Source organism: Arctopsyche grandis, chromosome 3 (assembly GCF_051622035.1).
Source record: "Arctopsyche grandis isolate Sample6627 chromosome 3, ASM5162203v2, whole genome shotgun sequence".
In the NCBI taxonomy this organism is placed as follows: domain Eukaryota; kingdom Metazoa; phylum Arthropoda; class Insecta; order Trichoptera; family Hydropsychidae; genus Arctopsyche; species Arctopsyche grandis.
The window spans coordinates 3814958-3836313 of NC_135357.1; the positions used below are offsets into that span (position 1 = coordinate 3814958).

The window sequence follows — 21356 nt, forward strand, 5'->3', positions numbered from 1 at the left end:
TTGGTAAAAGGTACAAAGAAAACTGTAGCTACGTAATATCTACGTAGTGTGTACATAGGTAGGTGCATTTCTTAAAGAAAACACGATTTGCATATCTTGATGTATTCAATTTTCAAAATGATAATGGAAACGTAAGCGATTCGTTGATGGAATGTAAAAGTTAAACGGAGCCGCGGCAATTGTCTCGGTTGAATTAATTTCACCGCCTTCTGAGTACGCGAATCCACAATCAATGGATCGAATTCTCGATAAAATTTATATTTTCCCAGACACAAATACCTTCCAAGCATAACACGAGCTCACAGACACACAAACACACCCACGCCACGATAGAATGATACGAAGCACGCATACACACTGTGCAACGGTTTTTTTTCCACTGGGACTGACTGCTGTGACACCACGTTCAGAAACAATCGGTACTCGACTCCAATCGGTACACACAATCGACCTTAATCTGATATACACAATTTTTAATTGCGAAAATCGACATCTGAAGACACATACGGTACTCGTTGACACAAATTTTCCGGCGAGAACTTGTACCATTATACATCAGGTCTATACTATGATGTTTATTTCATATCGAGTATTTAATTTTATTATACATCATCAATAAATCAAGCACCCTCGTCTAACAGATTGCTCCAAAGCGACGAGTGTGCTGAAAAGATTAAGAAAGGACAAAAGGAAAAAAGTACATGAAATTTTACAATTAAAAATACTTAAATAAAGAAAAGACAAATAAATAAAAAAAATTCATAACTAAACAAACTAACTCAACCTCTCTAAATGGTCGCGACTTCCGTAACTTGGGAAGTGGTGCAGAAAATGACGAGAGATGTGACAAATGTCAATGGTACCATCCAGTGAATTTAAGAAACGGAGGCCACGAGGAATGGGAGAATAACTAAAAGTCACAGTTCTGCCCAATTCAGCCAGGATAGACGGATTAGATTAGAGCGCCAAAGGCGCCTCTACTTTTTGAATTCAAACATTTGTACTCGGCAAATTCTATTTATTTGGGTGAAGGCGCATTCCTTTTTGTATTATGATTAACATTTTACTGTGGTAGCCCCGATTTAAATCTTGTGCTAAATGTATTATGAACATTTATAAGGATTGTAAATAGGTTTTTGAGCTCTTTTTCCTATTATGCTTTAGATTAACATTAGAATAATATAATACTGTGATTACTAACCAAATTAAATTAAAATTGTAAAATAGAAAATGATCAGTAGATCAGTAGCTATTAAAATAGATATAAGATGTATTGTGAACATAATTTCGTAATAATAAAAAGCATTTAAAAATCAAAATCAAATCTTGTGCTATACGACGGTGCGAAATCTTCTGTAACATCGCAAACTTTTTTCGATATTTTCCAAAGATTCAGCTTCGATATATCGCTGGAAGATTCTAATTGATTACGTGAAATTATAATCCAAAAAGAATTATCTTAGATTCGAACAATTAAACGAATATTCAAAGATATGGGGTTTTTGTATTTTGTAAACAATCTCGGTACTGGAAAGAGCCGATCTTCAAATTAATCTAACTGCGAATCCAAAATCTGATATTATTAGCAATGAACTTTTCAATTTAAAAGCCTTTCTTTCAAATAAAGGTGAATGTAAAATTCCACTCATTCTATTACTTTTTATAAAACAGCATACTTTACAAGAATAATAATATCCAACCATTTGGGTTGCTATGCTTTCGATGACATTGCCTGATACTAGTGGCTGGACCCACAGCGCGCCGTTTATTTTTCAATTGTTGTAAATGCTTTGTTAAAGGTTCGCCGAACCTTTTTGTTTTTTTTTTACTCTAGCTTTGTAAATAGAGCCAAACCGCCCCGATTCCTGGAAAAAGCACGGTCTCTATCCGCAGTCTACCTGATACTGTAGCAAGTAAAGAGCGGACCAAGTTTGCGCCATTCTTTGTTCATTATTCATTTTTATGATGAACCTTTGTTTTGCACTCTAGCTTTGTAGTTTGCCCTGTTTCCTGGAAAATATACCCAAAACGCCCTGATACCTGGAAAAAGCACGCTTCCGGTGCTGCCTCTAGTACAGTGCTACTCAAACTATGGTCGGCGGCCCATTACTGGTTCGTGGAGAAAGACGTAATTAAAAAAATAAAACAATAGCTTATGTCAGAACTATTTCAAAATATAGACTGGATAACCAAGCTAGCTTATTTGACAGATATTTTTTGCATTTTGAATGACCTTAACTTATCCATGCAAGGAATAATGTCATTTTGTTTCACAATGGCAGACAATACAGATGGGTTGAAACGAAAACTGAAAACATGGAAGATTCGTGTTTCAAAAGATTGCTATGACATGTTTCACAATTTGGCTGATATTATTTACGAAGGAGGAGAGGAGCTTAATATGACGTCTTTGCGCGGGGTCTCCGTGACTTGACAGACTGTTAAATGACAGAAAACGCAAATATCGGAAGGCAAAGATCGAAAATCGAAAGATCTTAAGTCGAAAGATCAAAAAAAAAAGGGTGCATTGTAAACGGTACATACTCATTTGATTTGCGCGAGCAGGATACAACAGGAACAAGAGGAACATGCTTTTCCTCCCGTATTCTGCGCGCGCACATTAATACGGGAGAAAAAGCCTGTTCCTCTTGTTCCTGTTGTATCCTGCTCACGCAAATCAAATGAGTATGTACCGTTTACAATGCACCCTTTTTTTTTTGATCTTTCGACTTAAGATCTTTCGATTTTCGATCTTTGCCTTCCGATATTTGCGTTTTCTGTCATTTAACAGTCTGTCAAGTCACGGAGACCGCTTTGCGCGATATTTATTTATTTTATTTTTATTTTACATATATACCAGGAAGGCCTTACAGGTAAATCCCAATGCGCCTTCCTGGCCAATTACAAATACAAATGCAGCATTTTTATTATAAGTCGTTGAATTGCGAGACACTGAAAAAACTTGCAAATTAACGAGACATCTATGAATTGTACATAAATTTTTATTGTACATCAATCAAATTTCAAATAGTGGTGACATAGTAGGTAGGAAGGAATTTTAGCCAATTTTTTTTCCGGGAACCGTTTCAACAATGAAATCAGAGAAAATTGGCAAACTCTGATAGGAAACGATATAATCAGTTGTCATTTGACAAATTTCTATTTTCCACCACACCTAATCGTCACCACGATCCACGAATTTGACTACTTATATTTTATTTTATTTTTATTTGTTTACAAGTTTTCAACCATATACATACATACTATATAACGTTTTATTTTAAAATATGATGCTGGTCGGTGATGATTACTTAAAAAAAAAATACTGGTCCGCCAGCTGAAATAGTTTGAGTAGCACTGCTCTAGTAGCAAGGTCCCAAGCCCGGAAAAAGGAGGATGGTGATCCATTTTTTTTTCTAAGGGTGTTTAGAAAAAATTGCCCGAGGGCGCAATTGGGTGTAAGGCCGGCACTGCGTATTTTTATTCGTTACAACTTCCGTAACAAACGTTGAAAAAAAAAGAAAAAATTTGCGAGTTGGGTTTCTCATATAGTCGCTCGTCGATGTCTCTCGCGATATTCGAGAAGCTTTGGTGTCAGCAAACGGCGTGCATGTGAAGCTCTCACCTGTTGCGTGGCCGCCAGGTGAGGCGGACGGTCGCTGCTGGTTTTCGTGTCTTGCAAACGTCTATTCCTCGGCACGAGGACCACTCGGATCTCATTGAAGATCCTCGGATCTCATCGGAGACCAAAGCCTCCATCCATCCGAGGAGTTTCCATTCAGAGCACGGCGACCGGCGTAACATACGCCGGCATGCGAGCTTGCCGCTTCGTCGCTTGGTGACTCCACGTCTCCGTGAGTATGAGTATGAGTATGGTAGTACCCACGCAGTGTACATAATATGTGCACAGGTATTTTCTGCGGTGTGTGTCTGTTTAGAAATCGGGAATTTGCAAGGGAATCCATGGTCAGGTAGCCGCACCCAACGTTGCTTACCCTCGTCTTGATATCGTGAGAAAACGCCACACGTACGCGATGCGAATACGCATTGGATCATCTCCACGGTTCATGTATATATCCATATGTACCTACATTACCCTTGTAAGTCTTATGTCATCTTCAATACACTCAAAAAGTTAACTTGACCGCGTCCACTCGAGTATATATAAATAAATAAAATTCGTACCGGTTGGCTGAGTGGGATGAGGAGAGGTTAATGGAATATGTTTTGTTATCGAGGACGTAATTTTTTAGTATGATTTATTCATTAAATAAGTGAAGTGTTTATATTGGAGTGATCAAAGTGAATTGTTGGATTGTATTATTTTATATGACGCATTCGCAGGGATTTCGTTTCAACTTTTTCCAGGGTGAGGCAAAAGTTGGCTAGTTTTTTTAACGTATGTCCGATAAAATCTTCTCTAGGCAAGGGAAATGGGCGAGTGCATCGTTAAAAATTGCACAATGTATTCAAAAACACACAATAAACAACATTTTTATAAGTAAATTGATCGTAGTTTGACAGTTTTTAAAAGTGTCATGGCGATCGCCCGCATTCTACATAAAATTTCGGGGGTGGCACCAGAGAAATGTAAAAATTATTTTTAAATAAATTTAAAAACATTTCTCTTGGTGGCGCCGAATACTCAATTATATTAATAACCAATTATTGAAGTTTAATTAATATAAACATCGTTAATTTTATATTTTACATATTTTTGTTGAAACTATGCATTACACGTTAATTTAAGAGTTCCCAAGGTCAGACAAATACAAAAAAGTCGATAAAAATAATCGGCCAACTGAGAAAAGAAACGGATTGGCCACCAATGCCCAACACCACCATATACTCAAATTGTAAATACATAAATCTATATCAAAATAAAACTTTGATTTCTGATTGTATTCCATGCGTTTAAGCGTAGTTATGGAGATAATCGATTAAGATTCATAGTATTTTAAATGATACATTTTCTTGGCCTGGCAATATTTAAATAACACCTATTACTTTCAAAATAGATCATAATTTATTGAAACAAAACTGATAAACAAGTTTTGAATAAACGTTTATAATAGACAGTAAAATTTTTCTATTTAAAATTATTTTGAAATTTCGATAATATTAAATTTTAGAGTGAGCATTCGATACCAAAAGTTTTTGATTTTAATGCTTACGTAATTTTTGCCACAGTATTTTCATGCGTATAAGCGTTATGTAAAATTTATTTTAGCCTTGTTAATGCAACGCTGTTTTGTGAAATTATTTGATAATTATGAATTAAAATTTGAGAATTAGTATTCACAGTAGTATTAGTACTTGAACAAAAATAAATTATTTCAAACCGTTCGTTTTGTGATTATTCCCTATTTAAATAAAAAAAAAGTTGCAAAATTGTATTTGCATATACATAATTATATGTACATACACTACCGGTCATATGTTAAAGACCAAAACGTTTATAGTCAAAACAGGACGTAAACTCGTCTTTTCGAACCGAATAGTTCAACTTTCGATTCGTCCTACCAAAACACTTTTGACCAATCTTCAATTGACTATTTCCGATGCCGAAGAATCAAAGCTGGCCATTTCTGCTTGTTGCCTATTTATAATAATGGTTTAATATCTGCTATATGCCCTCCTAGATTCGCTTCCCTAGCCGTCGTTGGACTGTGATGATTAGAGGTAGGATAGTCACAGTGCTATCCATTGTTCCATTGCTGTAAATCCTTTGTAAAAAAGGTTCGGCAAACCTTTAACAATGCATTTACAACCTTTGAACAATACGCGGCACCTTCTGGGTCCGGTGACTAGTGATGATCGATATATTTTTGAAACCGTTTCTCTGTCTCAAAGGCGATATCTGGTACTGTAAACTTTCGATTATGTTTGCTTGATAGCATGATAAATTGATGCAATTTTTCCTCCGTACCGAATTTTGGGATTTTTGTATTTTTTGCTGTACTGAAATCTTTGAAACTTGAAGAGCTTGGCTATAGTTCTCATCCCCACATTGGTCGAAACTAGGGATCCCAAATATTCGTCAACTTCAACTATTCGAATATCGAATATTAAATCAAGAGCCATTCGAATATTCGTATATATTCGAAAATTAAAAAAAGGTAATTACATATGTACTAGCATAAATTACATTATATTTATATACATAATATTTTACAATTAAAAAAATATATAAAACTAAAATACACACACATAAAATATAAGATAAAAATTTATAAACTCCTTCTGCTGTTATTAAAGAAATTTTCAAAATATCAATTTCATTCTTAGAAACAGTATTGAAATTATATATTGCCATTGAATTCCACCTCGTTTTTACTTCCAATAATAATTTCATTTTTTTATTTTCTTTTTTCATTATATTTCTTGTAAAAATGTATATTTCGCCGGTGACTTCTTAAATATTCTTATTATTTTTCTGATGTTTTCTAAAATTTCGTAGAGATTACTATCGATCGAAAAGTGATTTTCTTCAAACATTTCTGTATTAAATAATTAAAAATCCGTTTCTTCACATGTAGACATTTCATCTTCCTCATTATCTTCATTTTCATCACAATTATCCCTATTACATATTTAATTTGGGTTTGGTGCATCCGCTCTAAAATCGCCAGATTAACAGAACGGCAGCTTTAAACGTAATTCTCGTTTTCTCGAATGATAGATTGCACATCAGATGACGAGTAACCTTTCGAGCTGCCAATTTTGGAAAGAAGTTCTTGGTTTTTTAACAAATAATTATAAAAATCTTCACATGTCATGTTTTTGAAGTTGTATTGAGTAAGAATTAAAGATTTAACTGACTGCACACTTGGTCTATTCCTCTCTTTGCTCCACTGAGTATTAATCAGTGAAAAAACTCTTTCCACATTTGCGTTATGTGCGCTTATACAAAAATGAAACTCGCAGATCTTGAGCAGTTCTGAGAAACATTCAATGATTTTAACACTTTTGAAGTAGATTGTCCACTGCTCGAGCAACTTCAAATCATAATATGCTCCATCTTCATCCGATTTTGATGTAAGAAATGAAATCAAATTACAAAATTGATCGTGTAGCTTAACATCGTCAATCTCCACATCTCTGATGCTCAAGAACTCAATGCATGAAACTAAATCATCATATTTTAGGTTTTCGTTGTAGCCCTGCCCCCTTTTTCGGCTCCCGCCAGTCCCGCCCGATGTTTAGCAAAAAGGAGGACTTACAGTAGGTAAGGGAGGATGGGAGGACAAAACATGGAAAAGGAGGACATGTCCTCTTTTGGATACCATCTGGCAACCCTATGTACATATACATATATGTAGATGAAACTAAAATAAATTTAATAAAATGTTTACTATTAGATTGGTCATGTTTAAGCGGTTTATATCACAAATACCGAGCGAAGCCCGGTAATACAGCTAGTATATAATAATAATATCAATAAAATTAAATACTTCAATTTGGTACGGTCGCCGTTGAAACGACATTAAAAAAAAAGTGAAATAAACCAAACCAGCAAGTTGTTCGAAAGCTGTAGTAAATTAACTTTTTCGACAACCCCAATTTGTACGTAATATTCAATTAAAATTCCCGACGACGACATTGATTTTCCACCGGATGACTTTCTCGTAGACAAATTGCTATGATCACGTCGAATGTGATTTTAATTCAATTTTTCCCTATCGTGTATTAATATTACGCGGAGTCGAAAATTTTTACCGAGACGTGTTCAACGACCGGCGGGCTCAAAAAAACATCAATAAATATGTATATATATATATATATATATATATATATATATATATATATATATATATATATATATATAATAATAATAAAAACTTGTACAGTACCCACGACAAATCATCGGTCATCTGACTGAAGATCACCGCGGGGGAAATACAAATATCGAATTGTCACTGTTATTAATTAGACACCACTTTTTTCTTGGCATTGTTGAAGTGCAAATATTATCGCACAGACTTACGCGACGACTTGCTGGAATGTCGGTTAGTCTTAAGGAGTGTTTACACTGGAAAAATGTGAGCCTGTATGATTCATCTCTACGTCCGTATTCATTTTTTTTTACTTGTATTCTTTTCGGATTTGAAATTTGCAGTGACGAAATGCAAATTAGTGACGAAAATACTTGGCTCTGTTTGGGTTTAAATAGTCTACATTTAAACCGGTCTGCGTGACGAGACAGAATGTTAAATTACAGAAAACGCAAATATCGGAAGGCAAACATCGAAATTCGAAAGATCTTAAGTCGATAGATCAAAAAAAAAATGGTGTATGGTAAACGGTACATACTCGCTTAATTTTCGCGAGCAGGATACAACAGGAACAAGAGGAACAGGCTTTTCCTCCCGTATTAATGTGCGCGCGCAGAATACGGGAGGAAAAGCATGTTCCTCTTGTTCCTGTTGTATCCTGCTCGCGCAAATTAAGTGAGTATGTACGTGAGTATGTACCGTTTACCATGCACCATTTTTTTTTTTTGATCTTTCGACTTAAGATCTTTCGATTTTCGACCTTTGCCTTCCGATATTTGTGTTTTCTGTAATTTAACATTCTGTCTCGTCACGTAGACCCCATTTAAACATATGTATGTAAATAAATATTGATCAATTGGGTTTATTTGGAACTATATATAGCGTGACGTGAAAATCTCCCAGGTTTTTGTCTCACAGCCTTAACTTAACACATTCAGCCCGGCGCTTGATTTCATACATTTGCCGTATGGCGGCACTGTCACGCGCATCGGCACCCAATTCCGCGTGACAGCATTAAATCACTTGATATAATGAGTTGTCCCTAAATCTTTAGAGCTTTATAGGAATTTTAGTGTTGGGGTGCTCAATGAAGTGGAACCGTAAAATTATAGTCTGCTATAGCACTATCCGCGTGGACACGCCACTGATATATGTATATGTTATAGTTGAAGTGTGTCTTTCAGTATAAATATATTTTGACTAGTTGGAATATATTCCATCTAACCTGGTATCAATTACCGTTAGACTTGAAATGTATTTTCAGTTATATAGTATTACTAGTTGGAATATATTCCGTCTGACCCACGTAAGTTGAGTCATAAGACGAATTATATTCCAACTGGTTTGAATATATTTCAACTGAAAATACACTTCAACTTTAAGTTGGTACCAGGTTAGATGAAGAGGTTGGGTTTTTGTTAAAACGTCACTCGACTAGTAAATTGGGTTAGAATGTCACATTTTTAGAGTTATCGTAATACGATTCTCGTTACCTTTATTCGTAATACCTAGCAAATATTAACGCATTATTGAATTCTAAAGCATTCGTAAAAACATCACAGCTGTCAAAACTCAATTGTTATATTACAACTGGCGCACATTGTTGAAAGTGTGTTTGCGCTTGTAGAGATATAATGTACCAGTTGAATTGTATTCGGATATGAATAATCTAAAACGCCAGTTGGAATATATTAAAACTGAAAATACACTTCGACTGTAACATACAGAGAGTTTTATATAATTGGGGCAACCAGACGACGGTACCACATCTATTACATTTTCAGCTTTAAACGATAACATATGGTGGTTTGAGACTTTGAGTTCTATTGGCCTAATCAAATGTTGCGAATATTCGTTTCGGACTATGCACGATTGGTCCAGAATTCAGACCACCATATGTTTTCCAATTGACAGTTCGATTGCTAACATTCCTATAACTGTCAATATATTGGATAGCTGCTTAGTGTTTAAAATGCGACATGTACCCAAACTGAAATCTTTAAATAATAGTACACAGGCAATAGTACTTGGCTCTGCTCGGCTCCAAATACTTTAATAATAAATTCATTCCGATGGTTATTGGATAAATTGGAATTGCAATGAAAATGAAATGTATCGCTTATACATAATTGTGACGTTTTTAGATGTATTGAATATGTTATTATTCTTTGATTTTTAAATGATTTTTATTATTACTAAATTATGTTCAAAATACATCCTATATCTATTTTAATATCTAATGATCTACTGATCATTTTCTATTTTACAATTTTAAATTAATTTTGTTAGTAATCATAGTATTATATTATTATAATGTTAATATGTATAGCGTAATTGGAAAAAGAGCTCAAAAACCTATTTACAATTCTTATAAATGCTCATAATACATCTAATACATAATATTAATTAAAGACTGTCTAAAGTCGATGACCTAAAGCAGATTGTGTTTAGGTAATCTGTGTGTTATACCTGAAGGGTATAGACATTTTGTTGTAATCACCGAGACTCTTCACAAGTGTGTTAGTATTATTATTAGTGATTCTGTAATAGAATCTACTGGTTAGTTTGTTAGTAATGTCTGTAACAAACGGAATATTATATATGGCATGCAGTTTTTTCAAGTTAGTATATATGGGTGTATTATAAATCATTTTTAGGTTATTATTCTTCAAATGCATGCAAGAGTTGTGTTTTCAAGCCGAAACTACTTTAATTCAGTGTTTCGGTAGTTTGATACGTTTATTTTTCAATAATTAGAAATCCATTAAGCGGCTAATTCTACTTTACTTCACGAGAAAAAAGTGAAGACTATCGACCTGAAACCCAGTGGCCCCAAAATGGCGCTGTCAGCGAACGTCTATTTACACTGTCGTTGATGGAAGATTAAATAAATTAAATGGCAACACACGAGCATATGCATGAATAATGCAGCGCCAGATTTGAATAGTCCGTGACTCGCACAGTGGCGCTTCGAAGAAATCTTAGACCATACACATCAAACTTATCACACATAGATCTGGCCAATGCCTTCACGTCCTGAAATTTTATCTTCGAGATTTAACTTGATTACATTCTGCAGAACGAGTCTGAGATACGAAAGTTTATGACGTTCAACATTGTACATATCAGAGTACTGGTTCAAGATACGCGAAGTACTATTATCTGAAGCCACATTTCAAATGCCTAATCGATTCGATATCCTAACTAGGAAGGCCTAACAGGTAAACCCCAATGTGGCTTTCTGGCCAATTAGAAACATCGATAAACAATTTATAGAATAATTTTAAGAAAGCATCATAGAGACATAAATTTCGATAATTTTTCATTTTCGCGGTATTTTTTTTTGTATAAATCACTGAATGGTGAGATGCTGAATAATTCGAAATTTGCGAGACATTAATGGAAAAATTTGCTGAATTTTATGAATGAGCGAATTCGAAATGCTGTAAACTGTAATTTTGCGAGAAATAGGACAGGGTTGCTAATTTGTTGGAACCGTTTCAATGAAATAACATAAATTGGCAATCTCTGTTTATCATTATCATATAGAATATGATTTCGATTTTTATCCTATCTGTTAAAGCTTTATCAAGATCGACATCTATAATTATATTGCCAAGATATTTAAAATCGGTTTCTTGTTTTATCAGTTCATCGTTTAATTATAAAGATTTTTTATGATTTTTCTTAGTATTATTTTTTATATTTTTATCCAATTTCTATTTATGTCCATACTAGTTGTTTTACCCGGCTTCGCCCAGTTTTATTTTTATATATAAACAAATTTATATTTTAAATATAAACAGCGTAAACATGGCGAATGAATAGTAAATATTCATTTGTACTTTTATTAAATTTATTTGAATCGAAAAAAATATAATATTCAACCAATTGAATTGTCGTCATAGAAACTTTGTTTTGTTTACGAAGTTCCCAACCAAAGATACATACACACTTACATACTTACATACAAAGTCTCTTTCGAAATTATATATTAGAAGTGTGCATGTATTTTGGGTTCTTGAAGACCATTGAGATTGCTAGAAAGGATATATTTTTTAACTTTTATTACTGTTACTAGAAAAGAGCATATTTTAAATTTTTTATTAACTCCAAAAGCAATCTTACATATAAAACACTAAAGTTTGTTCGTATGATTTTTATGTACCTACATATTTTTCGTCAATTTAATTAATAGTCGACAGTCTATTGTTCTGACGTCATCGAACAAATAATTCGCTTTTTTCCGATTCAAAGGACTCGAAGTTCCCGGGGGCGTAGGCGCCGAGGGCGAAGCCTTAGGGCTCCCCCCCCTAGGGGGCGCAGACCCCGGGGGTGTACATATAATTTTTCATAAGAGACTTACTATATATGTTTGTTTGTTCGTGACAGTCAATTTAATACAAAAACAAATGATTATTCAAATAAATTTATATAAAATAAAACTATTCAAATAAATTTAATAAAATGTTTACTATTAGATTAGTCATGTTTAAGTGGTTTATATTACAAATACCGAGCGAAGCCGGGTAATAAAGCTAGTTATATAGTCAGCAGTAGCGCAACGGAAGAACGCTCAAGTATTTTTTTTATGTCGAAACGAACTCGCGTGCTTCTAAATTGCATTTACTCTTTGGAATCTTAAGAGGGCTGGACAGCAGCGCCTTGTCCATACAAACGTACTATACTTCTCCCTTCCTCAATTATGGCACTAGAAAAATTATTTTTTAATATGCTATGGATATCCACCATTGGGGTGCATCTATCGTTTTATTTTTTCGATCAATTATTTTTTATATGAGCTAGGAGCCGCCAAACATCTATAAAATCGCCTCTTTTTTACACCCACAAAACGAGTCCAGTGTGCTTATTTAACGGTCGATTTAAAAAAAAAATACGCCGATAGATGCACAGAAAGTATCTTTCTCATACCGATGATGAAATTTTTTTAAAAATTGGTCCAGTTTTGGAGGAGAAAATAGTAGAATACGAAACCTCGATTTTGTCAATTTAAAATACGTTTTATCTGGTCGAAGCGCAACTGTCGCATTCACTCAATATATATATATTGATATATATTGTCGCATTCACTCAATATATACATACACTCAATAAAACGGTAACAAAATTAGGGTTTCGGGTGTACAGCCCTCTTAATTTTAATAAATTTAGATTCCACATATAATAAAACAAACAAGTTAATTATTCTTGATATTAGGAATAATGCAGTCGTTATGAGGAAGTTTGGCTGCATTATCTATTTTGAACGATTTGTGGAAAATCAATCGCACAGTTCGCTTCAATGCGCTTTCCGGTCTTAAATAGTATATATGCAGATAAAGTTATCTAAACAATACCACTGAGAGATAAAGCAGGCCCGTTCCTAAAGCTGTCAGTTTCTGGCTCATTTCACATTACATTTAAAGCTGACAAATTTAAGCAATTTTTTTTCCTCAATACTTTCAGGTCTGCTTTTGAGTGTGGACTTTCTATTGATTTTTTTTTTTTTTGACAACCATCTCGTGTGCCACGGACTTTGTCTGCACGTGTATGTACACATATTACATTTGTACGTCGAGATGATAATATGTCGGGGTGTTGAGTTATGTCGTTAATAAAACTACCGTTCACATTCCGGTCGTCTGCTTTTGTAACACACGTATATTTTCGCTCTTTGTGTTTTAGAATTCTTCGGTGTGTGGACCGCTTATTATTTATTAATTTATTGAATATCAAAGCATGAAGTACGCAAGCACATGCGCCATTACCGAACTTTGTAATTCGTAATGATAGCGCGACGGGATTTTATTTTGTTTCGTCTTCTCTTTTTGTATTCGACCATTATTATTTTTATTCATTGCAAACTCCTATATATGAATGTACTATATAGTCTGTAGCGCGTGTCGAATTTTTGATATGGTCAGAAGTGTTGGGAGCTCCGATGCGCGAAACCACACACGAAACCAAACACAGAGTTCAAACAAAGTTGAGGGAGGTCCAACATAATTGGTTTGGTCTATGTGCTGTACATATGTAGTTTGCCACATGGATTTCAATACTACAATTAAAGCCATACATATATTACTATAGCATAAACAAATGGCCAACTGCTATATACTACTACTAGGCCAGATATTGTTTTCAGGGTGGTTTCGTTAAAATTTGTAAAATATTGGTTTCTTGGCGTTAATTACTGTTAATTTGTTACAAATACATAAAAGGTGGATGTTCATCTTCTTAGAAGAAATGGTTCTTCATTTGAACTTAGATGTGATACCCATAAATCGGCTAAGCGCAGTTGCTTTTCGCACAAAAATGGTTCACTATTATCAATTTCTTAAAAAAAACCATGCTCTTTTGCTCTCTTGATTTGAGCACTAATAGACGGGTCTTTTGTTATTTGAAAAAAAAAAGTTATTTAAAAATATACCTCTTCTATAATTTGTATATAAAATTATTATTTTGAATAAAAACAATAATTTTATTTTACTTACCGCCATCTATGTATGTTTAAAACTAATAAACAAACGGCGGATAAACGTCAACGACTATCTCGCCGGGCAGATTTGAAACGCATCTTACACGATATTTTTGCACCATCGTAATGGCGGAGGATCCATTTGCTTATATTGATGACCAAAATGAGCAATATGGCAAAGTATGAAAACGATCGGATGAGAGGCAAACTTTTTCCTGAATTGTAATCGTAAGTGAAACGTAAAGGAGGTATGTAAAAATAAACCGGGTGTGTAGCCGCCACTTAGAGATAACGATAACGACGAAATCACACAGAGATCAACGGCACGGCATATCTTCGTGGCTTCCAGTCAAGAAAGTGCGTTCCCAGTTCATTGTTAATTTGTACGATCTCGACAAGTTTCTCCTACATTTCTTAAAATAAGGGATTAACCGTTATCAATCACTGTCAAGCTTATATCAATACAAGGACAAAATACCACCGAAGACACCCCAGGGGGTGATTTTTGGGACTGTGTGCTAAAGATGCTGCAATTTTTTCGCATGTTTAAAAGTATCTAAAAAAACGCGTGCAACGTACCGCTCTGTGTGATTTCGCCCTAAGAAGCTAAAACGGAATGAACAAAGATCAGGAAAAAGGAGAAAAAAAACCATACATATATTTATCTGTAAAGCGTCTGAGAATGAATTTTATATACTTGTTAGTTTATTATTTATATATGTACTATTATAATTAGATTATTTATATATGTACAATAGCGTTAAAAAAAAAGGCAGTAGGAAGCGATAGTGGCTGTAACAAATACACGGTGTCAAATTTTGCCTCTTCATCTTTGCTGAAATATTATTACCAGTCTTCGGCGATCGATAGATACTTTTTAAATAACAATAGACCCCTCCATTAGTGTTCAAAGCCAGAGAGTAAAAAAGCATGTTTAACAATAGTAAACCATTTGTTATGCCAAAAGAATCGTCCCAACGCCTATCTTTGGTTGTTTCTGCCTCTTATATTGAAGTGTCTTCTACATTGGTTTTTTATTGCTTTCTGAATAACATTTTTGACAATTTTGTTTGGTCTTCATAAAGTTTAAGCTCGTTTTTATGTACATAAGAGTTGCTCCTTCGTTGTTTTAGGGTGAGGTTTCTGTTCGTTGTAAGAAAGTGTTTAAAGAAGGATAATAAAATGAAAATTTGAAGGCTAATTTTACTTTTTTTCTATCGAATTCGTTTAAAAGCAATACGTATGCTGATTCTTATCTAATTAAAGTATTCGAGCTTTTGTCAAGTAGTTATCAATTCAGACATTACAAACTATGTAGGTGCACGCATTCGTGCACTTGATAAAAAGTGAGCACCGTTTAAAAAACTGTCAGTTGACAGACAGCGCATGCGCATTGTCGGTGTAGCGTTTGTACGAACAATCAATGTCACTAAATAACCATTTTATATATTAAGATTCTCGGTAATGAACGTTGGACTTATTTAATTCGTGTGTTTCGATATATAATTAAATCAAGCGTGTGACTATTTCGCCGATAACAACTCGTGCATTGAAACTGACGCGCTGTCAATTGCCTTAACGGAAAAAAAGTATATTGAATTGCTCTTCTAACGTGCGTGATTTTTGACAGAACTCACGATGCGTGAGTTGAGGTTATGGTTGCGTGCGAAAGCATGTCAGAGTTAATTAGTAAACTAAGAAAGTATAAAAAGATCGCTGCGTTGGCTTTTCGGTTTAGCTGTGTGAGCGTTCCTTTACATTTTTGATTGGATAACGGCTAGCGTCTACGAGTTGGTGGGTAATCTATCGAATGTCGTTCTGTCAAGTTAACGGATTAGATTTGAAGTTTATCTACCGAATACCGTTCGCCCGGTCTTGGCACGACAATTTTCGAGCATAATCGTCTCGTAAAAAGAGAGATGCGATTATATAATGTAACTAACGATTGTATTTATACGTGTCGAAAGAGGTTCCGTTAGCGCCAAGTGTTTTTTTCGACATTATCTGACGGCCAATTATTATTATGATCGATACAGTTATTATTATGCACATATTTGGACGTCAGTTGCATTCGAATGTGATTTGATTAAAACATGCATTGTTTTTGCTTGCTTATTTGTCAGATGTGATATGGGTATTTAAAAGTAGTTTTATTTTTGGCCTGCTTTCACATGTACATATGTAGGTTTAGGTATAGTAGCTATACATATAAGAACTATTCCTTTAATTTACATAAATATATTAAAAACAGTATATAAAGTTTTAGTGAGTAACGTTATTTACTATCAACCATGGATTCAAATCAAAGTAAAATGAAAAAAAAAGCTATTCGTTGTTTGTATGTATTTATTCAGATATATGCTATTAATAGAGGTAGGATAGTCACAGTGCTATCCATTGTTCGGCAAACCTTTAACAATGCATTTACAACCTTTGAACAATACACGGCCCCCTCAGGCTCCGGTGACTAGTTATTAATATTCGCAGGGGTTTTTCCCAGGGAGGGAGCAACACTTTTGACCAGTAAGAAACGACTTTATAGGGGGGGGGGGGGTGTATTATATTAAAAAAATAAGTGTATATGAATTTTAACTATTTCTTATAATCATACTTATATATTTTTATCATTGAAATTAATAGTAAAATGATTATAAAAAATCTATAAAGAGATTTGGGTATAAATGCATATAAACCCCAGCCAAATGACGCCCCTGAATATACGGATGATAGTAATATTTAAATCGATATTCTCATCAGAGTTTGCTGATTTTGTCTGACCAAATTGTTGATTCGGATCCATATAAATAAAATCCATTCTACACCTGATATATTAATAGTGTGTGCATGTACATAAATATGTGCTTATATCCAGTTTATCTCATGAAGGCGTATTTTATATCACGAGTTGTTAAATTATACACTCATATATTGGTATTGATAAAGTACTCATGTTTAAAATACGCCTTTTTAATCTGAAAACAGTATAGCTATTCTGAATGCATACGTACACAGTTGGCTATACTGTCGCATTGGGGAAATCTGTTATTTTTATTTAAAAAATAAAATGTGGATAAAAAGTTTTGATTTATTTTTATTTATTAATTGCAGGTTATCGTGCGGATGAGTCATGAAGCAAAATCGCCCGAGAATATAATGCAGGATTTATTGCGTCCATGTTATTTTTGATGTGCCAGAGATGAGGGAAGAAGAATTAGAGATAGCATTAAAGGTGAATTTTTATTTAAAAAAAAATAGCCCATCGTTTGTCAGCTGGCACGCCACTGGATTATTGTAATGAGTGGGATGTTTTATAAGATCGCGCTTAGAGTCTTATCAACGTTGCTTTCACTTTATGTGAAATATTGCTCGGAGCCATGTCTGCGTATTTTTTATGTGAAATTTCTAAAAATTTTCGCTCTATTCGTATCGGATTTGTTACCGAGTAAAAAATAAATTAACACTACTTAAAGATTATATTATCAATGTGAGAGTTTTGTTTTGTTTTTGTGCTTACAATGTAATGAATTTGAAATAAATGAATATTATTGTAACGTTATGGCAATTGTATTGTTGTTTTCAGGTGGTAATTGTTGGAAATGGTGGTGTAGGAAAGTCAAGCATGATACAGAGGTACTGCAAAGGCACATTTACAAGAGAATATAAAAAGACAATTGGAGTAGACTTCTTGGAAAGACAGATAGAGTAAATATTATATTTAGACATCATTAAAATATCCATTCTATATATAAAAAAAACTAATATTTATAATAAAGATAAATTATGTACATATGTACTGCCTGATATGCTAGCGCGTCTCTGCGCTGTAACAAGAAACCTCATTCAATTTAATTTTGAGAAGCAAGCGACGCCATCTGCGATCTGCCTCAAGCCATGCAGATCGGATAAATATCAGTTCGCAGTTATCTATTTTAAAACATTTAATCCTATAGTCAAACCGAGTATTTTATGAGATACTTCATAAATTATATTTATTAATACCGCTCGAGGATTTGGTTACAGCGTTTCAGTGGCACTGGCGTATCGAATAAGTTTTAAATCTGTAGATAAATGGCTCACATACAACTTTTTATGTTATGTTTTTTTTTTTCGAGATTTTATTATTATTAATATAAAAAACATTCGCGCAATAATATAATATTATCGCAGATTTTTCTGTACACTAAATTTTCGTGCGCCGGGAAATCCGCGCACGCGATTTTTGTAGCGGTGGTTATTCTGGTAGCGATTTACTTTTGCGATGTAATCACCGAATCTTTTTTATATATATGTACATATCTACTATGTATTAAGGATTAAAATGAATTATACAGAATAATTTATATTATAGAGTCGATTGAACTTTTATATGTACATACATACATAACTGGAACCTCAAATTTTTAGGACCACTTAAATATCGTATATGGACTATTAAATATGATAATATTAAAAACAATAGCCCCTGTAATAACGGAAAGACTTTATTTTTATTTTGACAGAAATTTAAAATAATCATGTTCAATTTGTCCTGAATAGTTTTGGCATGAATAAATATATAATAATGATTAAACAGATTGGATGGTGAAGAAGTTCGACTGATGTTATGGGACACAGCCGGCCAAGAAGAATTTGACGCAATCACAAAAGCATATTACAGGGGAGCTCAAGCTTGCGTTCTAGCGTTTTCTACCACAGATAGAGACTCTTTTCTAGCTGCCCAATCATGGAAACTTAAAGTACTACCTTATATAATTATTTTGTAATTGCTCGTCAGAATTGTCGTTGCTATGTATATTAAATTAAAGTAGTTGGGGAACATTTGAAGCTGGGAAAAGGGATTATGTTCCACCAAAAATGATTTCATTATGATTACAGAAAAGGCTAAATTTAAAATGGCAATTTTGACGGACATAATTTCATAATTCGATCGATAATACATTTATATTTTGATTTCAGGTTGAAAATGAATGTGGCGATATTCCGACAGTTATAGTTCAGAATAAAATCGATTTGATGGATCAAAGCGTTGTAGGACCGTAAGGAACTTGAATCATTTTCTATCTGAATAATCTATCCTAATCAATCTGTTCACTATATTCCATGATCTTTCCTGTACAAATCACAATATTCAAAAACACATTACTTTAAATCATCAAAATCAAAATACTCTGCTTTTTGGTGTTTTTTTAGATCCTCTTGTATACTTGTATATATTTCACGATGTCATTGCATAATAATTTTTTTCATGTTTAAGTGATGAAGCTGAGCTTCTGGCACGCTCCTTGGGATGTAGACTAATGCGGGCATCTGTGAAGGAGGATGTGAATGTTGGAGCTGTATTTAGACATTTGGCTTCCAGATGCCTAGCTGAGCTGCATCGTCAGGATGAAGAGTCCGAGATTGTGGAGCCCCGTCGTCATATTGCCATCAGTAAATATTTTCTTTTGTGATTTCTCATGTGCGTTTCTTCAAGTGATCTAAAATGTCTCTTGGTTTTTTCAGGTGCATTTAATCCTAGTCACCTAACAAATCCAACAAATGGTACGATTGTTTTAAGGCCAGGAAAGCATAGGGGATCTAAGAAGAAAAGAGTATTAAGAAATGCATGTAGAATATTGTAAAGAGATTTTAATACCTCAAAGAATAATATAAGTTCATATGTGAATATGAAGCAGGACCAATGTTCAATGTATAGCAACTTGTATTATAATAGTTATTTTGGTTAAATTCGAAAGATTCAAATCTTGGCATGGTTTCCTAAATTTATCTAGCTTTCAATTTATCCATATCGGTCTAACGACAGCTTTCTATAACATATAATTATATATTTTGTGCATTTATTTTTTATGCTTTCGTAAGATTGTAGTGCAATGATAAAATATTATAATTAGGTATTATTCAAAATGAGAAATAACTTTTGTATTCGTCATGTTAAAAAAAACATGGGAAAACTTTTCGTACCTGATTTAATACTTTATACCAATAAATTATTTAATTGTATTTACAAGTAATGCCAAAATGACACTAATTTTTACAGTGTACAAAAAAAGTCTATACGCATTCAAAAATTAAAATAATGTTTAACATTTAAGAATTATATAATATTTATGGGTTTTATTAAAGTGATTCCCTCTCCCCTCCCCTTTCCCTCATCATTCAGTTATTTATGAATATTGAAAGAATTGATGCCAACTTAGTGAAATGATTTTTTTTAAATATATGTATTATATCTACATATTATTATTTATGAAGTAAATCGAACGTTTTTAGTCTTATTATTTTTAATAAAAATGTAAATACCAACATTTGTTTAATTTTATTCAATACTGAAAAAGGTAAACCAAAAGCCAAAAATTTTACTAGTACTTTTAGTTTCCCCTAACAAGAAAAATTTCGGTGGGCCTGGTTTCACCAATTCTCGTTAAATGAACTCGCCGTTTCTATACTTGAATGTAATTTGATATCAACTTTGAATAAGTTTGATAATTTTATGTTTACAGAAATATGTATATACATTGTACATATGTATATATTTAATTAATTTCAATTGATTAAACATTTTTATATATTTTATATACTCTTAGTACCAAGCCGATGATACAAGACAGGGACAGTTCATTTAACGAGACTTGATGTTTCACAGGTGACCAAGAATTCACTTGACCGTAATTTTTAGGGTTCGGTGATTACTCGTCACAAAGTCACTAAAATCTCTATAACGGAACATCTGGCAGCCGAAAAGTCCATCATACTAACGATAACTATCATACTAACGTATAGATATAGAATACATAGATATGCCTTTACATACAAATTTCGTGCGGGGAAGTTAACTAGCGGGGAAGTGGTGAAAAAAAGTTCGACGCAGTGGTTGTCAGTGGTCAGCAACCAGTTTATGTACATATGTACATGCACTGAAGTATTTTTATTTTATTTATAACTTTATTTTCTCCGCGTGATAGTAAACCAAACTAATAAAGCCATATTAAGAAAAAAATATTTAGCTATACACACCATATTAAACTACAAATGTATGTATGTTTCTATAATAAAACCATCATTAACTATTACAATATTTAAATATTAGTAACTTACACAAGGAT

General features: G+C 33.5%; 1 protein-coding gene and 1 long non-coding RNA gene across 2 annotated transcripts in view; both read left to right on the forward strand.

The window, feature by feature from the left end:
* The window catches only part of LOC143909787 (uncharacterized), a 279264-nt gene that overhangs the window by 90247 nt on the left and 167661 nt on the right, over positions 1-21356 (forward strand). The window lies entirely within an intron of this gene.
* Rab23 (RAS oncogene family member Rab23) lies at positions 3607-20554 on the forward strand. Its single transcript, XM_077427956.1, has 7 exons — positions 3607-3854; positions 17362-17482; positions 17834-17955; positions 18827-18989; positions 19210-19289; positions 19508-19683; positions 19756-20554. The coding sequence occupies exons 2-7, from the start codon at positions 17450-17452 to the stop codon at positions 19872-19874; spliced, it is 693 nt and encodes a 230-aa protein (XP_077284082.1). The 5' UTR covers positions 3607-3854; positions 17362-17449; the 3' UTR covers positions 19875-20554.

Excerpts from the sequence above, each read along its gene's own strand:
- Rab23 (XM_077427956.1), top strand. The coding sequence starts at position 17,450 with ATGAGGGAAGAAGAATTAGAGATAGCATTAAAG. Across the intron at positions 18,990-19,209 it reads CCCAATCATGGAAACTTAAA|GTTGAAAATGAATGTGGCGA; the intron begins GTACTACCTTAT and ends TTTTGATTTCAG. Across the intron at positions 19,684-19,755 it reads CCGTCGTCATATTGCCATCA|GTGCATTTAATCCTAGTCAC; the intron begins GTAAATATTTTC and ends TGGTTTTTTCAG.